This window comes from Gekko japonicus, unplaced genomic scaffold (genome assembly GCF_001447785.1).
Source record: "Gekko japonicus isolate JY-2015 unplaced genomic scaffold, Gekko_japonicus_V1.1 scaffold128, whole genome shotgun sequence".
NCBI classification, from domain to species: Eukaryota; Metazoa; Chordata; class Lepidosauria; order Squamata; family Gekkonidae; genus Gekko; species Gekko japonicus.
Genome location: NW_015173126.1, coordinates 1,084,837 through 1,107,952, shown reverse-complemented (window position 1 = coordinate 1,107,952; position 23,116 = coordinate 1,084,837). Strand labels below are relative to the sequence as shown.

Sequence of the window (23,116 nt, the reverse complement as noted above, 5' to 3'; positions counted from 1 at the left end):
AGTGTATTACTACGTATCTCAATGTAATGTATCAGTTTGATTATAAAATAAGAGGCAAGCTGAAATAGCTGGTCATTAGTTTACCACTGGGAATTGGTGAAGTTTTTTTTACTATTAAAATATCATGTGTTTGTGAAAAAAATTCCCAAATAGATGGTTGTAGAGCAAGCGCCAGGCAACATTAATATAAAGATTAAGAAAGTTATTTTAATACAAGTATGTTGTGTGTTTAGAGACTGGAGGCATCAGTGAAAAAATGCAGAGTAGGGTGAAAGGAAGACTAACCTTTAGGGCAAGTCCACATGTTCACTTGAAAATAGAGCAAACAGGGAAAGACATGGGACTTCTTTGACAGCAGCTCAAACCCTGACTAACAGGTCACTGGAGCTGAACCATGATTATGTGCCATTCAAATGGGCAAAGAGGTGGCCCCCTGCCTTCTGCTTACCAAGGTGCCCCATTTCTTTCCTCTTTTGTTCATGGCACACTTGGGTTTACACTACTCTTTGCAGCTCCTATGAGCCATAAAAGTTCACCAGAACCTGTGTAGAGGGGACAGGGGATTTTGCTTTGCCTGATGCCCTTCATACTGGCTCAGCAGCCCTTTTGTGTTTAAACTAGGTCAATCAGCATTTCCAAAGGTAACTATAAGCCAACGTTGGGATCCTGGCCCCACCTGTAAGCCTCTGCCTCTGTGCATCCCATCACAAGATCCAGCAATCCATGGCAAATTATTCTGGTGTTTTGTGCCTTATAAACAGTTGTCCATAGCAATACATTAAATATGTGGCTTCCACATGACATGCAGGATACTGGGATCATAAGTGCTTTTATGGTTGTGATAGCAGCAACTGAAGAGGTTTATAAGAGTACAATGATGCTACAATACAATAGACTGAAGGTTCTGCTTCAAAGATACTGCAAACATAAAAAAAGCTGATGGCATCCAGCTTTTAAAAGAACAAAGCCATCTGAATAGCAAAGATAAATTTGTGGGGATGGGGGAAATCAATTGGATTTTACCCAAGAAACGTATCTCTGTCTCTTTGATTTTTGTGCAGTTTGCAGGTATACATTTATTTCAGGCATCAGTCCATCCATTTACAGAGAGGTATAGCTTGAAGCCTGGCACCCATGAATTGTACAAGCCCACATCTGAATTCCTTTCAAAGCTCACAGTGAAATCAGCACTAACTGCATATTGTCCAAGTACATACAACAGACCACACCAACAATGTGCATGAGAGCTCACTGAGTTTTGAGAAATAGCATCGTTCATTTGCGATCTAGTTGCTTCCACTCATTTTCAAGGAAATCTGATGGTGTGGAAGGAAGGACATTTCCTCCCTAATAAATGTGTTTTAGCGCATGACAGCTTTGCTGTTTATTGAAGCTGTGCAAAACTGTAAATGACGGTGAACAGTGAACGACTGGAAATCATGTCTGAAGCACCAGCTATGAAACTGTGATACTTGGCTGCCACATTACATGCAAAATAAAAAGATCAGACATGATAGCTTATAAAATATAAGCATGTATTCATGCTGTAGAGATGCTTGTATTAGTTCATAGACAATGGGTGTAAAGAATATGGGATTCAGCTGAGGGTGGGAGTTTTTAAATTAAAAATTGCCTTTTCCATCATGCCTGCTCTACAGTTTAGGTGGACAACTGGTATATCTTCTCCAGATGCTGCCCTTCCACACATGTACATGCACACTCACATGTACACTATCTTTCTTGCTGCTTTTGCTCAGATTTTCACACATTCTGCACATCCACCAGGGTAGCTGTTTCAACAGTCAGTCTGCTCAGATTTTCACACATTCTGCACCAGGGTAGCTGTTTCAACAGTCAGTCCTATAGATGCATCAACTGCCTTCTTTGTTTTAGTGCTGAATGAATAGTGTCTCATTTTAAAAGCTGAGTCACACCAGAAGAGATAGGTGGGAGGAGACAAAGAGCTGTGTTCAAAGGACGAAGAGGTCCTCTTTGAACTCAGAAAACACTGGCACCAGAAGGGATAGGTGGGAGGAGACAAAGAGGACGAAGAGGTCCTCTTTGAACTCAGAAAACACTGTGATCGGGTCAGAGTATTTGTCCATACAGAAGCTGTGTGGAACAGTGGCTGTAGTAAGGAGAACTGGATGACACAGAGTGAAAAGGCTGGCTGGATCCAGCCCCAAGTTTTCTCACCTTAATACCCAAATGTGGATTCTCTGGTTGTACCAGGGAACAAGAAATAGCAGAGGAGGCAGGTATTTAAAAAATGACCGCCCCAAGTAAAGGTTTTTCATGAGAGTTAGTATGTTGGTCTGTGCCAGCCTATTGCTTTTACATTACATTATAGTATCGATCCTATTTCTGAAATCCCAGCTATCTAGATAAAAGCCACTAATCACTGGCTAATCATTCTTATTCCATAGAGAAACATTTCTGGCTGAGGCGTGAGATTAAAACAAATGGTTACATGCTACACAGTTTGGTCTTTGTTTGTTAAACAAGTGCATGAACATGAAGGAATTTAGACCTCAATGTCTCCTTCACAGCAAAGTGTAAACATATGTAATTAGCCTTGTACTTATCTGCATTAGTATCATTAGAACTGAAACCCCTTTTTAATCTGGATTCTCTTCTCTTCTCAATGTCAGCCTGTTTCTGGACCAGTACAGAGCTAGCCTTGTGGATGCAATAAAGAGATTACTCCAGCCCAGTGTAAGTATGTTTCTATTTTCTCCTGAACACGGGCTTCAGAATAATTAGTCTGTGCACAATGATTGAGAGAGTAATGGAATGGCAGGATTAATGTCATGTAATACTTTAATACTTATTATGTCCAACTTCAATTGAGTCTTCTAATCTATCAGATTCCTTCCTAATCATAAACTGGGAAACTTCTTATACTTGGCCTTCTGATAAGGAACACAGTGGGTAGTAAAATAAATGAAACCGCTTCAAAGATAGTGTGAGATTATTTTTATCAAAGCGTTTCTTGAGTATTTTCCTTTGATAACAATGTCTTCATATTAAAGTAAAATTCTGATATTGAAAGTTTTTATGTTGGCTTCTGTCATTTGTAATCCCATCAATGGTAACCTTTGTCATTGTGTATTTATTTATTATAAAGTGCTATTTTTTTAATTCCTTTCAGTGCTGCTTATATTAAATGAATAAAACCCTTAGATTGATCCATAGCCTAAAACTCTGGTTGTTTTGTTTTTCCTTCTCCCTCTCTCTTTTCTAATGCAGTAAGCCAAGTGCTTACAAATTACAAACCACAGTACACAATAAATTCTACAAAACATATAAAACCAGTTCTGCATTTATATATGCCAGAACTGGGTATATTATATGCAATATTTGCAGCCCAGTCCTATGTATGATGATTTGGAATTAATTCCTGTTGGGGCTTATTAATTGGGCATATTCCCATATTTATTTGTTTGTTTACCAGTTTCTAAGATTTTTTTAACATTTCAAAGCAGTGTGCAACAAAGCTAAAACAATACAACATCAATAACACACATAGATTATCAATAAAAGCAATATTTCGAATGATGGTGCTGGAGAAGACTCTTGAAAGTTCCTTGGACTGCAAAGAGATCAAATCAGTCAATTCCAAAAGAAATCAACCCTGACTGTTCCCTGGAAGGCCAGATACTGAAGCTGAAGCTCAAATACTTTGGCCACCAAATGAGAAGGGAGCACTCACTGGAGAAGACCCTGATGCTGGGAAAGACTGAAGATAAAAGAAGAAGGGGACAGCAAAGGATGAGATGGTTAGACAGTGTTATCAATGAAACGAACACGAAATTGAGCAAACTCCATAGGACAGCGGAAGACAGGAAGGCCTGGTATGAAATGGTCCATGGGGTCGTGAAAAGTCGGACTCAACAGTGCGACTGAACAACAACAACAACCAATATAACTTTAAAACAATATAGTGGACTGCATATAACAATCCATCAACAGGTGGTATGATGGATATAGATCTCGATCCCCTCCCTGCAGCAGTCCTTTCCAGTCCTCAGAAAATTGATTCCTAGGTTCCTGGGACCCATGTGGACTAAAAGTCACCTGGGATTGGGGTTGTACTAAGGGAGGAAAGGTGAAATCACCCTCTTCTCCCTCCTGCATCAGCCCAGCTTCTTTGATGAAATAGTTAGGAAAGGTGATGTCTTTTGTTGAAGAATGACATTGATAATCTCAGCCAGCAATGCTCCTAGCTTCCCATAGTTGTAAACCCACGATAGGTATGAATCCAGTTCACCTGGTTAAACTGAAAAGCGCAGACCAGCACACTGCTGGTTTTGGTAGGACTGGGGGCAAGAGGACAAGCTTCAAAATCCTTAGAAGAAGACAAGCTCAGGGTGAATTCAACTACCTAGATCTATCACTATACTACAAATCTACTATGCTTGTCTCAGTAATAACATTGCTATGTTATGGTGACAAAGCTACCTGGGCCCAACCACTTTTTCCACTGCTATATCCCAAAATTATCCAGAAAATGATCTGGAATGAACCTCAATCTCGGCCTAAATCAATCCACTCTAATGTCTTCGTGTCAGCCATACTCCGAACCTGGGATGCTCTCAGACACAGCCTTCTTCCGAAAAACTCTAAGCAAATCTGCATTCTTATTTCAGAGCTGGTTTCCGCCAGGGAACGATATCGCTATGGCTCAGAAATTCAGAAACGCATGTCTGACGCGCATCACAGATATTATGAGCCCAGAAGGCCTTCTTCCGAAGCAAATCTTAGAACAAAAGTTATATTCCCCCATCCCATGGTTCTTCTATATGCAACTCAATCATGTACTGTCTACTCTTAAAATTATCTCTCCTCAAAAATCTACTAAATCTATATTTGAAAACATACTACATTCTACTGGAAATACATCTAAAGGGCTAATTTCCAAGGCTTACAACATCCTGATTTGTCTTCACAGCACCACAGACCTACCCTACAAAAACAAATGGCAATCGGAATGCGGTTGCATGATTACGGATAAACTCTGGGATCAAGTCTGATCCTCACCCACACTCCCATTGCCAATCATCAGTATGCAACTGCAATGATATAAAATTATCACTCGCTGGTACCTGACCCCCCAGAAACTTGCTGGAGGAATTGTGGTAATATTGGATCCTACACCCATTGCTGGTGGGAATGCCCAACTATTAACCCTTTTTGGCAAGAAGTTCTTGGACAAATCAAAATCATTACTGGTTATGACGTAGCACTAAAACCAGAAATACTCTTTCTTAACATCTGGCAAGACCTCCAAATCCCATCAATTCGACAAGACCTCATACTGAGCTTGATAGTTGCAGCACGATCCTGCATTGCCTCCAGATGGAAGTCCCATCTCGCCGCTACGATTGAACACTGGTTCTCAAAAGTCTGGGATCTCTTTATAATAGAGAAAATTACAGACCACATCCAATGCGTAGATCGGTTTCCCAAGAAGACTTCCTTTTATGCGAAATGGTTTTCTTTTTTTGAATGGATCACCAAGAAAGACATTCAACCACATAAATAGATTTACCTTAAATTACTCTACACTTAAACAACACATTCCCCAATCACCTTACACCTTCAATACGCTGGTTGTGTAACACTAGGCTAAATTTCACACCTCACATGGCCAACCTGGGATGACTTTCAGTTACCAATATTTCAACGAATTGTTTGTGCACAAAAAAGTTACTGTTTTATGTTTTCCAAAAAAGTTGTATTTTTACCATCAACCCCTGCTGTTTTAGTAATAATCTTCTCTGATGTTTGAATTTTGAAATAGTGAAAACTGTTGTTCTATGAAGTTTAATGGATTGTAATGAATAATGAAAAATTAATAAAAAGTTAATGACTTTTTAAAAAAAGGACTGGGGGCAAGGGGGACTATTGGATGCAAATACACCTTAAAAACTAACCATCATGTGGCCAGTTTGGTGTAGTGGTTAAGAGTGGCAGACTTTAATCTGGAGAACTGGGTTTGATTCCCCACTCCTCCACATGCAGTTGCTGGGTGACCTTGGGTCAGTCACAAGTTCTCTCAGAACTGTTCTCTCAAGAGCAATTGTCTCATAACTCTCTCAGGCCCACCTACCTCACAGAGTGTCTGTTGTGGGGAGGGGAAGGGAAGGAGATTGTAAGCCACTCTGGGACTCCGAGTGAAGGACAGGGTATAGATCCAATCTCCTCCTCCTCCTCCATTTCTGCCTTAGTTTGCTTCATTTCCCCCCCTTGTGTGACTTCTCTGTATGATTAATCCCTGAAACACTTGTGGGGTGTCCATACTGTAGACTTAGTCTATGTCAAAGTTCCTCCAAGGGACACTTCTTAGTACTACAATTTCCAGGATTCTTTGGGAGAAGAAGCAATATAAAGATATACTGTAGATGGGAACTTATTTTCAACATGCCCTGCATTGCAAAGTTTGGTACCCTGACTAGTGAACTTTGGAAAGCAATGAACTTTGTTGATTCTCTGAACAGTAAGCCCTTATGGAACCTTTGCATTAGATCCTGAACTGTTCTATGCCATGAACATGACTGGAAATGCAATCCCAGTGTGGTTTGCTTGGCTGGCATCTGAGCCCTGGCAGGACCACTTATACTCCCTTATATTTCCTGAGCAAAGATGATGTGAGGCCCAAAAAGGGACAAGATGATAAAGTGGTTTTCTGTTTACTGTATCTTGAATGAGATGTTGACCTCTGTGCTTCACAAGTTGTTGTTTCCATGTCTTGAAGAATGTAACTAAAACACATTAGCTGTACTGTATTGTAAGCTCATACATAATTTATATTACATAGTTGCATCTAGGTCTCCACACATTTTGAGTTTTCCAGCATTGTCCTTGTATGTGTTTCTAACCATCTTTCTTCCTAGATAATTAATGTTTGTATTTTCCCAGTCTGAGTTTCATTTTGCCATCATATTCATTTTTAGCACCCTTTGCATTACTGCCTTTTCTCTGAGTGCAGATGATCTAATGTGTATTGTGCTCTCTTCTCAGGAAGAGTGGGGTGATGCTATTTATGGAGCAAAATGCTTCCATTCCTTTTTAGACAGAAATATATCTTAGAGATAATATACAGTTCCGCAAGAGGGTAGCTGTACCAGGGAACTGTTTTGTTCTTACAGTACTAGTAGTAATACAGATTAGAACCTAGGGTTTCATCCAAAGGTAGTTATCCATTGACAGAAAGCTTATCTGTCAGTGGAATAGGGTGTGTTTAATTGCCAGTTCCTGTCTCCCATGAGTAGCATTTCATGGGGAGGGCACAAAAGTTTAATTCCATCCACAGAACTCTGCTGGACACTACCAATCCACAAAAAAGCAAGAGAAGCTCGGTGTGGACACTACCAATCAGCAGACATAAAGGTTACCACTAGCCAAGTCTGTATTTTAGAGGGTACTCTCGGATCTCCTCAAAGTATACCCTCTAGCCCATGCCACCTGGGGCTGCACATTGCAGGGGAAACAAGTGCTGAGAAGTCCATATGATTATGGCACTTTGAGAAAATTTATTTCCCAGGATCCCTTTGCCAGATATATACACAGTGATGGTGGCATTCTATGCACCAAGAAGGGTGGGCTCCCAGGGAACACACCAGTGTTTCCTTTCTCTCTCCTGCTATCAACAGTGCTCCATGCCAGGTTAGTAGAACTGAGAAATTGTGGTTTGCCTTCAGAAGCCTCATTGGACTCCTGATGATGTCATCGGAAGTGTGGTAGGATTCCCAAACTGAAGAACTGGGATTGTAAAAAGCCATTCTATATTTGGTGGGGCAGTGCCATGGCTCATTGGTAGAGTATCTGCGTTCAATGCAGATGATCCTAGTTTTGTTTTTGTTTGGGGTACTTTAATCCCCTTTTCTCCACTCAGTGTGGTCTCAAAGTCACTTACAATATTACTCCCCCACACACACACAACAGAAAACTAAAAATATTTAAACCAAATTAACAACAAATCTACCCTCTGCCATCAACAAAATAATGTACAAGGAGGGGACGGGGCAGAGTAGTTGGTAGCAGCTCTGCCCCATGACAAGAGTCTCTTGGCAGACAGACAAGCACTCAGTCCTTGGCATCTCTAGTCCAGGTAGTAGGTGATGTGAAAGATCTCCATCTGGACCCTGGAGAGCAAGAATCAACGTACGATGGCGTCATATGTGCGCGGACTCTAATATGGGAGAACCAGGTTTGATTCCCCACTCCTCCACTTGCAGCTGCTGGATGACCTTGGGCAAGTGTACAGGATTAAACCCACTCAGCCCAGTCCAGGGATGAGAGGGAATCCTATATTTCAGCACATGAAACAAAATCCACGAGACAGTCTGTACTCTCTCTAGGATTCACAACAGTTTGCTACCAGAATCTCTTCCAAGGGATTCCCACCCAGCCTAAGAGCAGAGATTCAATCTCTTAGCTGGCATCTGGGATTTAACACATCACAAACTCTAACTCAGAGGTGCACACAATTACTCTCACAATGGTAGCTCTGTGGTCAGCGCCTAGACACGAGACTTAGCCCTGGAGTTCAATTATTGCATCAGAGACAATTACAATTATGAATGATCTTTATTCAGTGCAAAGCATAGCAAGAGACTAATAGAGGATACAAAAATAATAACAACCTATGGCTATTTGCCCTTACTGCACATTAATAATAATCATAGTTATCGAGTTAAGTGTAGCATCAGATAGTCCAAGAGTGTCCATTGCATAACAGTACTGGTTGGCACCAAGGGATTTTGAAGAGAAGTCCAGGACTTCTCAGAGATACAGATCCACAGTAACAGAAGGGTGGTAACCGGCAATCAGTTCACAAAGAAGCTCTTTGTTTCAAAAGTCAGGATCGCAGGAGCAAGAGAGCTCTTCCCTAAAGAACCATGGAGTTATACCCCATGCCAGTCACCATCAGCTGTGATCATCAGTCAATCACGAGCGGCAGGGGGGTGTGCCCCATTTCTGGTTGCCATCGCTGCCAACATCAGGTGTGTAGGGATTGGCTAAAAAGTTAGAGGCCCTGCCTGCAGTCAGGTGATCCAACTTCCAGCTTTCTCCATTGCGTACATGACATGGCCCATGTAGGCCATACAATAGGAGCCTTCAAGTCTGGTCCTCAGCAGAGAGGTGTTAAGGAATGTGGGTATCTGGCATGATTATATGGCATGGCTATTTGGTGGCTCAGCCATCTGGTCAAGTGACAGAAATCACACTAGGCCATCTGGCCTGTAGCAGGAAAAAAGACACACAGAATGTCATCACAGGAAGAAGGCATGAGAATTTAGAAATAATATTTCTATACAGCAAGCCATAGTTCTGTCAGAGCTGTCCTTGAAAGGGCAGTTCTCTCAGAGCTCTCTCAGCCCCACCTACCTCACAGGGTGTCTGTTGTGGGGAGGGGAAGGGAAAGGAGTTTTTAAGCTGCTCTGAGACTCCGAATGGAGGGTGGGGTATAAATTCAACTTCTTCTTCTCTAGGGTTTGGGGAAAATATTTCTATTCACTGAACCCATCCTGAGCTGGGACAGAAAGTGGAGACAGAAGAGGGCATATCTGTAATACAAATGTAAATGGCCAAGCTTCTGTATAAGGAATTCTGAGAATTCTAGATGAGAAGAAATGAAAGGAGCCTTGTGGCACCTTAAAGACTAACACCATAAGCTTTTGTGACCTGGAGCCCATTTAATTGCATGAAGCATGAAGTGCAACACAGAACTTCCAGCATCCTTACTAATCTAATATTGTCTAGATTCCTGGTGAGAACCTCCAAACTAGTTTAAAACTGATTTTTAAGCATAGTATAAATGTGGCCTGAAATGTTAAAAAGTGACTTCTATAAATAGAAAAGAAGCAAGCAGAAAGCCAAACACATTGAGTGTCCTATGATGAATGTGAAGTGAGAGTTTGCACCAAGTGATACATGAAAAGCAGCAGTACTAAATGCATTTCCCCCTCAATACTTGATTTATATCAGTATTTTGTTTCTTGGTAATTCACTGGTTATGGCTTTGCATGGTTATTGCAATAGCCTCCTAGGCTCTAGATGATCCCATAGCTTATCTAAGGTCCCGGTCACACGGGCTGGATAACGTGGGGGGGGAGGCGTGGCTATTAGTGCCATCACAATCTGACGCACTCCAATGCAATCAGATGTGACGGCGTTGTTTCCTTGGGTGGTTGTTTGCAGTGCGCTCCAACCAGGAAGCAGGGACTTGAGAGGAGCGCGCTGGGGTGATCAGACAGAGAGCGTCTGACTGCAGCCCATCGCTACCGTTTACTACTGGGGTTTCCAAGGTACTTTTAAAGTCCACATCTTCGGCTGGACGATACCGGTTGGCCACGGGTGCGCCACGCTTGCCAGATGTGGCAGTGCGATCGCGCCCATATAATCCACCTGGCATTCGTGGCTCTCCCGCGGCAAACTCTGCGTGTGATCGGGGCCTAAGTGAACCAGTTTGTGTCTATTTAACTGCCACATAAATTAATCTTGTACTTATGATAACTCTAGGACTAAGGCGACACAGGGTTTTTTCCCCCACTGCAGCCCAACTTCTACAGTCACTTACTGGTAGACAACTATTGAACTGTACCAGTGCCACATGTCTGGCAAAGGTCACACATAGCTTTTTTTCTGTGTATTCTAGAACACAGCCAAGAGCAGGCTGAATTAATAAGAGAACTGTTTTCATTGTGGACCTTCATCTATAGGAATGGTAGAAGTTGGGTGGCAGAGCACATGTTTTTCATGTAGGAGGTTGTTGCTTCAGTTTCCAGTGTCTCCAGGTAAAGGATCTTAGGCACCAGAGGTGTTAGAAATGATTCTCTCTGCCTGAAACTATGGAGAGCTGCTACCAGTCGGAATAGGCAATATTGGCCTAGAGGGACCAATGTTCATCCTGAGAGTATGCCAAAAACGAAGCAGACAATATGCAACCCCACCCTAAGGGAAATGAAGCATGAAATATTTCTAGATTTTCTTTAAAATTTGACAGTTTTTTGTGTATCTGATGTAAATAACTATTTTTGCACAGACAAACTAAACTAAATTTCTGATCATATTTAAGGGCAAAAGTTTGTGAAACTGTGTATCTGAACCTCCATTGTCGTAGAACCGCATAGTCTGAACCATTCATTTTCCTGTTATAAATATTTTCCCAACAAAACAATAAATGTTGTCTTTCATTTTTGATCTGGTTTACATTAGAACAGTTTATATATATATGTATGTATATATATATATTAAAATGAATGTGTACATTTTCTTTTTAATATTCTAGGGAAAAGCAGTGGTATTTGCTCCACTCAGAGGGAATACTCTAAACCAGTTTTGCAATCTAGCTGAAAAAGCTGGTTTCTCTATCCAAAGACATGAAAATTATGATGAGCACATTTCAAACTCCCACTCCAAGGTTAGTTTTCTGCTCATGTTAGATAACACTTTAATCCGCATTGCATTTTGAAGAGATCATGGTCCTTTTGGCAGGTAACCTAAATGTTTGATTAAAGTACTCTTAGGTATGCGGCTTCTAAATAGCTATTTTTTTGTATCTGATTATTCTGCGTGGTAGAACCATCCTTTATCTTTGCATGTCTAGGAGAGCTTTATAGAAGCTTCTCCTGTTTACCATTTCCTCAGAACTAATCTGTTCATTCATAAGGGGTCTAATTCAAAACATTCAGAGGTTTAATTTAGCTCATCACATACACATCTATGGCAAGCAAGCACATACATTTTAAGCGAAAAATCTTGCAGCTGTTAACTCTGTTAAATGCCAAAATATATGGAAATAAATACGAGGTGAATGTCTAATTGTATCATATCGTGGTTTTAAATCCTTATCTAACTCTTTTATAGCTGGGTCAGTGGGCAGCTTCAAGCTGCTAAATCGCACACAGAATTTCACACTTGTGGGGTTATATGTCGGATCTGGGCACTACATGATTTAGGTCAAAGGCACTTATCTGAGTACAATTTCTAAGCTTGCTTACATAAAGCAACCGTTATCACTCTCCTCTTTTATGACATTCAGGTGTAGAGTAACATAGGACACAGAAAAGGTGTTTCACAGAAAACTTTTAGGAATTACCTTATTTCTCCCCCCTTATTTTCTAGCCCTGCTGATCAAAAACCATAATTACTTGAGGTTTTTAGTTCACTGTGTACAGCTGGGCTGATAGTTCACCCTGACAACTGGGCTCCACCAAAGCTACTTCCATCCCTGTCCTTCTTCCTTTTTCCCTTGTCAGTTTCCATGAGAGACAGGGAGTTGGATGAAGTTTCCAAAAACCCATAACTGTTCCTGTGTGGCACAACCATCAGACTGAGTCACAGTTCCCATCAGGGATACCTGCGTATTCTGACTCTGTGTATTACTCGGGTATTCCTGGTACTAATTCAACACACTGCACTGTGAAAAGACAGAAATGATATGAGTGGCTGCTTTTATGGCTCCCTTTCTGACTTCCACCCTTAAACCAGAAGGCAGAAGAGGAGATGAGATAATCAACTCTCTTAGGAGTACTGTGTTTTAATGGTGCTGGATTAAGAAGAAGAAGATATTGGATCTATACCCCGCCCTTCACTCGGAGTCTCAGAGTCTCTGATGGATGGCAGACACTAACTTGCACATTCACCTGATACAGAGAACTGAAAACAGCACAGGAGTAAAGCAGTTTAAACAGCTGCCATAGAGCTTCACTCTGTTTCTACAGTGCAGCTCTAAAGCAGCTGCTGTTGCTGTACTCTGATTCATGACCAAAATCCATGGGGTCAAAACTTTAGCTTCCTTAGGCTTGGCCTGGAACAATAAAGTAGGACATAAGCAAGCTTGGGTTAATATGATGGTGGTACCTTAGCTGGACACTGTCAGGCAAAGGGTTAATATTGCAACAGCAGGAAACCAGAGCAATTTATTTTGACACAAACAAGTGATAGTTCATTGGCAGTATCAAGCCAAAGCTAGTTGCAAGCAAGCCAGATTCTGAGAGCTACGAGCTAGCAAGGGAGCTATTGCACCAGCAGAGGACTTGTGTACTGTATACCAGGAGAAGCTTATCCATGGTTCTGCCCTTGGCTGAATCCTTGCAGCTTCTTCAAGAGCCAGGATTTGAACTTTCACCACCTTTCTAGGGCTTTAGTTTGTGCTTGTTTATACCCTGTGTCGTATTGCTCTAGTGAGTAAGAGTACTCTGGAATCTCTTATGGTGCTGTAACTGGGGTCACTGTAGTGCCCAGTTTCCTCAGTGAAAAACAACGGTTGTGGGGTGCACTTGGCTATTGAAGGGGCTCCAGCTGCTGCTTTGAAGGGACTTCCTGGCCAAGTAACCTCTGGCTCTAGGGTACTCTCAAACACTCTCCTGACCGAATGGGTATATGTGAGATTAGTGTTTCTGTGGGATCCACAGCCTGATGTTACTTCTGGTGTTAGATGGAAAGTGACTCATGACAGTTCTCTCATCTTCTTCTCAGCTTACTGGTGGACATTTGGGCTACCACTTTCATTGTGCTGCTGAATCGAAGAGGTGTGGTGGTGGCAGCAGCTAATGTGCTCAGCCATTGGATCAAATAGTTTTGCTTAGCTGCAGCAGCATTACTTGAAAGATTTTTAATAGCCTTATTTATGTCTGTGCAACTCCACTTGAGTAAATGGTTTACTGTGAAGGTACCACCCTGCATGCTGGTAAAATCTGTGCCTGCCTGTGCCTGAGGATTCTCAGTGGTAGCCTCTTACTTGGTGGAATGACTATGTGAAGAAGGCCTCCACTGCTATCATTCTGCAGTTGATATTATCACTTTCTGCAGGAGTGAGATGTTGTAATGGTGGGATGTTGTGCTGTTAGTTTTGATGATGGACTACAATCCGATTTATTGTGTTCATTGAAGTTTTAATATCTTCCAATTGCAATCTGCCTTGAGTTCCAGTCTTCTAATATCCTAATGCATTGATTATTGAATATCCCATTGTGTTGATTGTACTGAGTCACTGGCCGAGTTCAGACTGGCAGTTTGGACCAGCAGCCAAACGTTTCAGTAGCGGTTCAGTAGCGGATTAAAGGGGCGGGTTCACACAGGCACATCTGTCAGGTGTCCCCCAGCCGTACTCAAGCCGTCCTGTGCCGCTTCCCTCCCGAGTTTAAAAGATACCAGGTGAAAGTGGTAGCAAACCGTGTGTAAAGCGGGTTGATTCCAGGTCCCTGAGTGTGAACGCAAGCGCTGCTAAGGCGGGAACAATCCCCAGTAATTGATAATAAGCACCGGCTGTTTCCACGGGCAGGCACCATCGGGGCCTGTGCGATCATACCCTATTTGCTGCTGTGCCCATGCGCCCATGCACATGGGTGCATGCAGCCCAGCGCGGAAACAGCTGCTAACAGCCCATCAGGGTGGCCCAACAGTGTGAATACGCTTCCTCCATAGTATCCTCCTGCTTCATTCGCTGTGGTGTGAATGGGAATACCGCAACCAAGCCGTTCCGGGTCTGTTCCAGTTTTTCTTTGCCACGACTACCTAGCATTTCAAATTGCCACTATGTGTAATCCACTTTAAATCCATGTGAAAAAGTCAGACTATATTGTAAAATAAATAAATAAATAAATAAAATGTATGACAGCCATTGTAAATACATTCTTGATATCAACTTATAGCTATTGGACTAAATTCTCAGCTTGAGATTTTGGTTTATACATAAGAGAAGCCAGTGTTGGATCAGGCCAATGGCCCATCTAGTCCAACACTCTGTCACACAGTGGGCAAAAATACCAGGTGCCATCAGGAGGTCCAGCAGTGGGGCCAGGACGCTAGAAGCCCTCCCACTGTTGCCCCCCCCAAGCACCAAGAATACAGAGCATCACTTGCCCCAGACTGAGAGTTCCTGTCCATACCTTGTGGCTAATAGCCACTGATGGACTTCTGCTCCGTATGCTTATCTAATTCCCTCTTGAAGCTGTCCATGCTTGTAGCCGCCGCCACCTCCTGTGGTAGTGAATTCCATGTGTTATGTCACTCTTTGGGCTAAGAAGTACTTCCTTTTATCTGTTCTAATCCGACTGCTCAGCAATTTCATGGAGTGCCCACGAGTTCTTATATTGTGAGAAAGGGAGAAAAGTACTTCTTTCTCTACCTGCTCTTTCCCATGCATAATCTTATAAACCTCAATCATGTCACTCCTCGGCCATCGTTTCTCCAAGCTAAAGAGCCCCAAGTGTTTTAACCTTTCTTCATAGGGAAAGTGTTCCAATCCTTTTATCATTCTAGTTTCCCTTTTCTGTACTTTTTCCAATGCTATAATATCCTTTTTGAGGTGTGGTGACCAGAACTGTACACAGTACTCCAAATGAGGTTGCACTATTGATTTATACAGGGACATTATGATACTGGCTGATTTGTTTTGAATTCCCTTCCTAATAATCCCCAGCATAGTGTTGGCCTTTTTTATTGCAATTGCACACTGTCGAGACATTTTCATTGAGTTATCTACTACATGCTTATAATCTAGTCCTTTCTGCTTGCTTAATTGTTCCTTCTCAAATATGTCAGTGGTGTTCAATAAAAGAGATGGTTGGACCAATTTCACCTGATGACCTACCTCCTGGGATTGTCACCTCTGTGGTATACTTGCTACTTCCAGGCTTCTGGCCTTAGCTACATAGGTTTCTTGGTGATACTGCATATGCATGTGTAATATTGTGAGAAAACATGGTGGCTGAGAGAGTAGACTAACAGTGCAATCCTGAGAACTCTTTGCTGTAAATAAGCCCCATTGAACAGGCCTGAGTAAGATTCTAAGTATATCTGCTTAGGATGGCCCTGTAAAACACACAGGCAGAGGCTCATTTTAGCTCACTGCCTATAGGAAACAAGGATATAAGTCTTTCAGGAAACAGTAGAGCTCATTATACATTATGCACAGAAAACCAGCCTAATGGCTAAGTTTGCCAGGTCCCTCCTGGCAACTGACAGGGGATGGGGGTACTTACCAGGAGCAGCAGGGAGGCCCATCCAACATGCAGTGTCGTGTCTATGTCACTGACCACATGACCCAGAAGTGGTGTCATCACTTCCAGGATGTTGGGGCAACACTCTGGTATTTAGGCAAAAACTCCATGGTAAATTTGGCTTCTACCATAGAGTTTTTGCCCAAATACCAGAGCATCACCTCGATGACCAGATGTGATTATGTCACTTCCGGCTCACATAGGCAGTGATGTACACACTGCTGAATATCTGATGAATCTCCCACTTTGTCAGGGTATGTTCCCCCCTGCTGGCCAGCTAATCTGTGCCGGCGTGGTGGGGCTTGGCAGCAGGGGACCCCTGTCTCCACCGCGGGTCTGGCAATTAATGACAGAGATTCATTGTTTTTAATAATCCCATAGTCTGTGATTATGCTCTCTGCCCTTCTCTGCAAAAATCTAATTGAGTCTATTTCCCCTGCAATATTGCCTCAAAACATCCTGGACGAAGTTAGTTCATTATTTAATGTTTTCCTAATTAACATATATTCTCTTATTTTTCTTCTTTTTTTGCAAGAAAAATAGATCTAGTTTTCAGAATCAAAAAATTACAATAGCATTGTGGCTTGCTGGAACTTTTAACTTTTTTTTTCGGTTAGTGGTTGCTGCAAATCCTGCTATGAAAAGTTTACACGTTAAGCGGGAATTCTTTTTTTCATGCTATATGTCGTTTCCCAAACCTCGTCTCTTCCCGGGATGCGTTTGCTTCCCCAAATGAAGGAGAGGCGTTTTCCTTTCGGCTTCATGTTATCCTCTTATCCCTACTGTTTTGGAATAGAGCGTAACCAGCTGGAGAACTGTAAGAAGCCTGATAATGCAGCTATTTTCTGCTGTCCCGTCTTAATCTTGTTACACAAATGGTTGTGGAGAGATTCATGAATTTTAATTTTGCCCTCTGCATTAGTGCCTCATGTCACTCATACACAGCTGCCTTCTATGGGGAGTTGTTCACCCCACCTCCAACAACAGGGGAAAAAATGAGTTACAGTCTTGGCAGTAGTGCAAGTAGCACACACATACAGACACACACACAAAAAAAAAATCCAAAGATTTAGGCAACCACCCATGAAGCTGATTAACAGTCAGTGATCAGGAGGAACAGCTTTGCCTCTTAAACTTTTCACCTCTCATTGTTAGCTGTGAAATTTTATTTCCGTTCAAAAGCAAGCCTGTAATCAAAACTGGGCCTTCCTACACTGTATGCCAGGGCTTTTGTTTAAAATCGTACCCACATCATGGAATTGCCCTTGGTCAGATGTAAAGCAGCAGAAAGTTTAGGATATATTTTTAAAAATGTGATAGTGGTGGTTTCTTTTTAAACACACACGCACACACACTTGATAGTAACTGTTGTTTTCCTCTCTTTTTTACATTTATGTTACCCAGCTGATAATACACTAAACCTTCAATATTAAGCACACAATTGTTTTATTCTGTCAAAATATACAAGCTTGATTTGCTTTCTTTGCAAATATATATTTGAATCTACTTTTGCGCAGGCTGAACTGTATACACTTTTCATTAAAGCCTAAGAAACATGTTCCTCCTCCATGGAAATAATAAATATATAAATATTCACACATGACTGATTTATATTTTAATAATATTAAAATAAATTAGGGTGGTGGTTGTGTGTGTGTGATTTTGTTTGTTTGTTAAGGACAACTATGATATGAGCTCTAGATGTTATGTCAAAAGAATGGTCATATTGCCTTTCCCCTTATCTGTTTGAAATGCCACATTATGAGTGGCTGGTGCTTATAATCTGTACGGTGTGCTGTTGATAATTGTGGCTACTGTAAAGGGTAAACAGTATGAATTCCTCTCCTGCTGCTGCTGTTCACCCCGTGGGTCTGAGTGTGTTACATCCAATTAGGAGGTAAAGCATAATGCTACTAAGAGCAGCCATATAATTTATTTCAGTCCTCATAGGCCTCTCTCGCTCTTCTCCTCCCTCCCCCTTGCCTGCAAAATTGAAAAATTGTTTTATTCACAATTTGCTTTTCGATGTTCATGGGTTTCAAAAGGCAGGTTTATGAGGGATTTTTTTTTTCATTTCACAAAATAACAATCATTAATTGGGCTCAGAAGTGCAAGCTTGATGTGTGCAATAACACTGCATAATATTCCAGTCTGGAATGTATGCGCTGTTTGCAAATGGATCTGTATGCATATATGAGTACAATAATGTTATGTTTCCAATGCACTTATAGCTGGATAACAGGTTGCAGTAATACATGGCTTTGTGGCATTTCTTTATTTGTTTAACATCCCCCTGCTAATCTGGAATGGTGTGGCTGCAGCTGAGATTGTGCTTAAATTCTGTAATGGATACTTTGTGCTGGCCGCCAGAGGTCACTAGAGAATTCAGGTTAAAAGAGGCAAGGGGGCATATCAGATCTGCCACAGCCCTAAGCAAAAACAATTTCTGCTATGGGTTTACTTTAGAGAGTTTGCAGTACATTTGTTGGGTTAGTGTGGCAGTCGACCCAAACTGTAGCATAGCATTAGGGCTGACAATAGGAATGCCCATCAGTTTATTCTTCAAGAAAATAACTTTCGCCAATAAAATATGCATATGTACATGGGTTCTTCATTTCCATGCCAGCAAACAGATTACAAAGTGCAATAGAGGAAAGCTTTTAATTGAAGTGTTTCATTCCACTTGTATTTATTTTTTTAAATTAGGAAATGTTTCTAAATTAAAAAGGGGGGGAAGTAGGAATGTTAGATTCTAGAAACAAAAAAGGTTTCACTCCTTAAGACCATAGTTTATTCTGGCATAAGTCCCATAAATGTTCATCCACAAGAAATATTCAAGGTGTTTTGGGGTCCTTTTTTGTCATTTTAAAATAAAATGTGCTGGTTCTTGAAAAGAAGAGTTTGTGGGATACAACATCAGATATCTGGTTTACTAGCTTAAAATGCGGAGTGGTACCTTTAAAGCTGAGGAATAATCTTATCCAGACAGAATTTCCTCTGTACTAGAGTGAAAGATATGACAAGTGCCGATTGTCATTCCTTTGGTTAATTTTGAACATCTTTAGTAAAGTGGATTAGAATTTTAAAGTAAATTAATGCTATGAAAAAAATGAAAGGCATCATGCTCCTAGATGGTAGGTTATACTCGGTAGTCAAAGAACAGGACATGGAAAACAACCATATTAGTAATAATTATTGTGGCACGGATCAGCTGACATCTGTAACTCATACCGCAGAGGAGGGAAGAAACATATCTGAATAGTAAACATCAGCACCTATTAACCTCTTCCCTAGTATGTTTTATATTTGTTTTTTTCTCCACTTGATCTATATATTTCATTATTTTGCAAAGAAAATTGCTTCAGTGAAGGATGTTAATTATGCAGGAAACTTCAAACTGATTTGGATTGCTGCCTAAATCTAGTTTATACCAATAGGAAAATACATTCCAAATTTAATTCTTGGATGAATTATATTTTTCTATTTAATGCATATTTAATTTTAAAAAAATTAATTTTATATTGTGTGTCAATTGATGAGTTTCATATAACCTTAATTCTAGAAGCCAAGAATGGGCTTCAAATACTTCTATATTAAAAGAATTGAATTTCATTTTATTAATATATGAAATCCCCAGAGGGTCCTTCGGAATGGTTTCAGTATTACAGTCATCTGGCCATCTTTAATGTAATATTTACTATGTTGGAAGTCCTACACTTTGGATACGGGGTTTTAGCTTTCATGCATTCATACATTTTAACCAGACCCTAACTGGAATATACTTTAATTCACTGTATTGCACACATATTCCCTTTGAATATTATACAACTGGAGAGAAATGAATTTACAAAACTACTAACCATCCCTTAATTGTGGTATACTATCTGACACTTAACTATAACTGTTGCTACAAGCAATTTAATCTTTTATACGATTTATTCCCTTCAAGAGTTTAATTAAGACTGTTTTGTGTCCTTGCCATGACAATGTATTAATGGTGCTTTTCTTTGTTTTGTTTTGTGTCATTCACAGTTGAAAAAAGAAGAAAGAGAGATTTATGATGAAAATCTCCACTACCCATTCCTTCTTACTTTAACCAAGCATGCATAAAATATGTGGAAGATATATTTTGATTACAAAGAAAAAATTGTTAACTACATGAAAAAGCAACCCCAGTTTGTTGAAACAAGAAACCCTGGAACTGTATAGTAAATATATAATTCTTAGAACTTCCTCCCTAGTTTTTTCTTTAAAAGCCAGTCCAATGCGACGAAGCCTTTAAGAGCTCAATTTCTCCCCCCCCCAGACTTCCATCATGCACCCAGTTGCTTCATCTTGACAAAGAGTGCTTCTGCGATTACATTTGAATGCATCTGTTTTGTGGCTGTGTTTGACCATCTGTAAAACGCTAGAGGATTTCTTGTTCTAGTAAGTGAAAAAAAGAGAGAAGCTGATAATTTGGGGGCATTGTACACATCTCTTTGCATTCTATATGCAGATCATGCTATATTTTCATTATTTCCCTCTCTCCTTTGCAATTCCCGAAATTTGCCTTATGGCTTTTCCTCCCTCCCCCCCTTGCAAAACGTTTCAAACTTGCTTTGCTTGATTACTTAACGTTTTTTGACAACGGGATTTTTTTTTTGTTCTCACCCTGTAGATGTATAAGAAATTACTGCCTCAAACCAAAGCCTCATAAACTGACCATTTGTCCTCTGGACACAATGGCTTGGCCAGCCCTCTGCTCCTCCTCTCCAATTATGTGTGATTAGTCTCAGTGTGTTGTGTCAAGAAGGGGGAGTGTGCTGAGTACTTATTATCTGTTTAGGTACAAGAAGAGCACTGTGGCTATGAATGAAAAGTGAGCCTTTATCAGTGCTGAAATCTAATTGCAACTGTTCCACAGATCTCTTGTTAAAAATAGATCTTTGCCTGAGAAAGTCTCAGTGCTACTGCAATTGCGAGGGATTTTCTTCCCTCATGGAGGCACACAACCCCCACCCTCAAAATTAATGTTCCAACATCTTGTTTTAACCAGTGCTTCACATAATGGGTGAATGTTTACTTACCAGAAACAATAGTAACAAATGGGACAAAACTGTTTGGGTTTGTTCTCTCAATGATTTAAGATGCTGGCGACCTGGATTTGAAAAATTCTAAACCCTATCCCCACCCAATATATTTTTAAAAAGGAATCCTGATGATATCACAGACAAATGCAGTCCATTGTGAAACTGGTTGATGAAACACATTAAAATACTTACCTTTGGAGTGTTGCTTTTCCTCTCTGATTTAACAGATTGAGTTGTACACAAAAGTCCTGTTCCCTTCACTGCTCTCCTCTGATGCATTTCTTCACCACCAGTTTGCATGTCCTTGTATTCAACACTTTTTATGCTCCATTAGAGCACCTATATGGATCTCAGAAGGCATGGGTCAAGTCGCAGTTAGATCATACATTTCTTTCTCACAAAAACCTGAATTGCAATGCCAAGTGATGGGCTAACATCACAATAACAGCAATTTATTCCTCTTTTGATAAAACAGCAGTCTATTCTCAGTGTTGGATAAAGACCAGGGGCAATGCAAACCAGCCATTTATCCTAGCATTTCAGTGGTAGATCTCCTTTTATGGATTTTATGGATTTCACATTGAGACTCTTACTGTGTGGAATTTCTGCTAAGAAATTACAAGAATTTAGGAACAACTGATGTTTATTGTAGAGGGAACTCTCCTCAGTATGTGTCTTGTAGATACAGCATATTCCAACACAATACGTGTTTAGTGTAAATCTCAAAATGGACCCACAAACATTGGTGAAAGTATAAGCCTTCTGTGCCTCTGCAAACTTGTTTAGGAACAGGACACATTGATGAACTTGCCAACTTTTATCTAATGACCCTGGAAATTATTAGTACACTCTTTATTCCTCTGAGGAGATAACAAGTATATCAAAATGAACAACTAATTATTGTTGTTTGTTTCTTTTCCCCTGCCTGTCATGTCAGTACAAGCTGGTGTCTCAAATGCAGGCTATTATCCCGTAAGGGTTTAATTGAAGGGGTCTTAAGAACACGATCCTGCAAACATTTATGCATTGAGGCTGAATGGTGAGGCAAAATTGCTCATGCATATAATTGATTAAAGGACTGGGGCCTTCGACTGTAGCATTTGCTGTTTACAATCATTGTGTGAATAAACATTTTGCTTCATTCCTTCTTTTCAATGTCCACTGTAAGAAAAATTATAGAGGTGGTCTTTTTGTGCTTTATTCCAGGGATATTCTTCTGAGTGTGTGTGTGTGTGTGTGCATAAAGTTTACAGTATATTACTGGGACACATTTAGGCGGTGTTTATACTCCCCCAAACACTAATAAAGGTTTTTTAAAGTTAAAAGCATGGAGAATTTTTATGGGAAATCAGGAAAGCACCTGTATTAATAATAAATGTATACATAGATCTGCACATATCCCACCTGATTTTAATTTCTTTCTTACATTTGAGCCTTTTTAACATTTGAGTTTAAGACACACATTACATAGTACATACTAGCCTATACCTTGAATAAAAGTTGCTTAATAAGCCGGTGCCATAAACGCACTCTGAAAATGTAAAGCACTTCATAAGGGCTAGCAGCCAATGGAAACAATGCACTCATGTAAGTTTGCTCATAGGGTTACAAGCAGCCGAGGGGAGAGCCTGTCATTCTCCTCATTCATATTGAAATGGCAGCTTAGGACCCTCTTCTTGTCATAAGGTGCAGCAAGGATAACACTGGTGTCCCCAAAAGCTAAAACATGAATATTGGAACTGAAATGCCAAGAGAAAGCTAAAGAAATATCAACATCTTTAACTGTGAAACTAGTATCGACACACATATAATTACAAAATGACGCTTCCTGAAAGGTTGCAAAGTTAAACTTTCTTCAATCAAATATTGAAACAATTATGGGAAAGAAATAACTTACTGCAAGGAGGAGGAACATGGATGAAGCACTAGAGATAGTAACGCTGTTGCAAATTAAGCCATCTGTGGGGAGTTTGCAGTTGCCATATGTAGGAACAAAGCAAGGGCTTCAGCTTGCTCTTCATTTACTGGGGG

The 23,116-nt window shown here is 40.6% G+C and overlaps 1 protein-coding gene across 1 annotated transcript in view; it reads left to right on the top strand.

Moving 5' to 3' along the window:
* LOC107119512 (calmodulin-lysine N-methyltransferase-like) overlaps window positions 1–22,372 on the top strand; it is a 76,795-nt gene extending 54,423 nt beyond the window's left edge. Inside the window, exons 7-9 of the mRNA XM_015422000.1 lie at window positions 2,652–2,715; window positions 11,297–11,428; window positions 20,046–22,372. Of these exons, the coding sequence (XP_015277486.1) occupies window positions 2,652–2,715; window positions 11,297–11,428; window positions 20,046–20,123 (274 nt within the window). The 3' untranslated portion in view covers window positions 20,124–22,372. The remainder of the gene's footprint in view (window positions 1–2,651; window positions 2,716–11,296; window positions 11,429–20,045) is intronic.
* The last annotated feature ends 744 nt before the right edge of the window (window positions 22,373–23,116 follow it).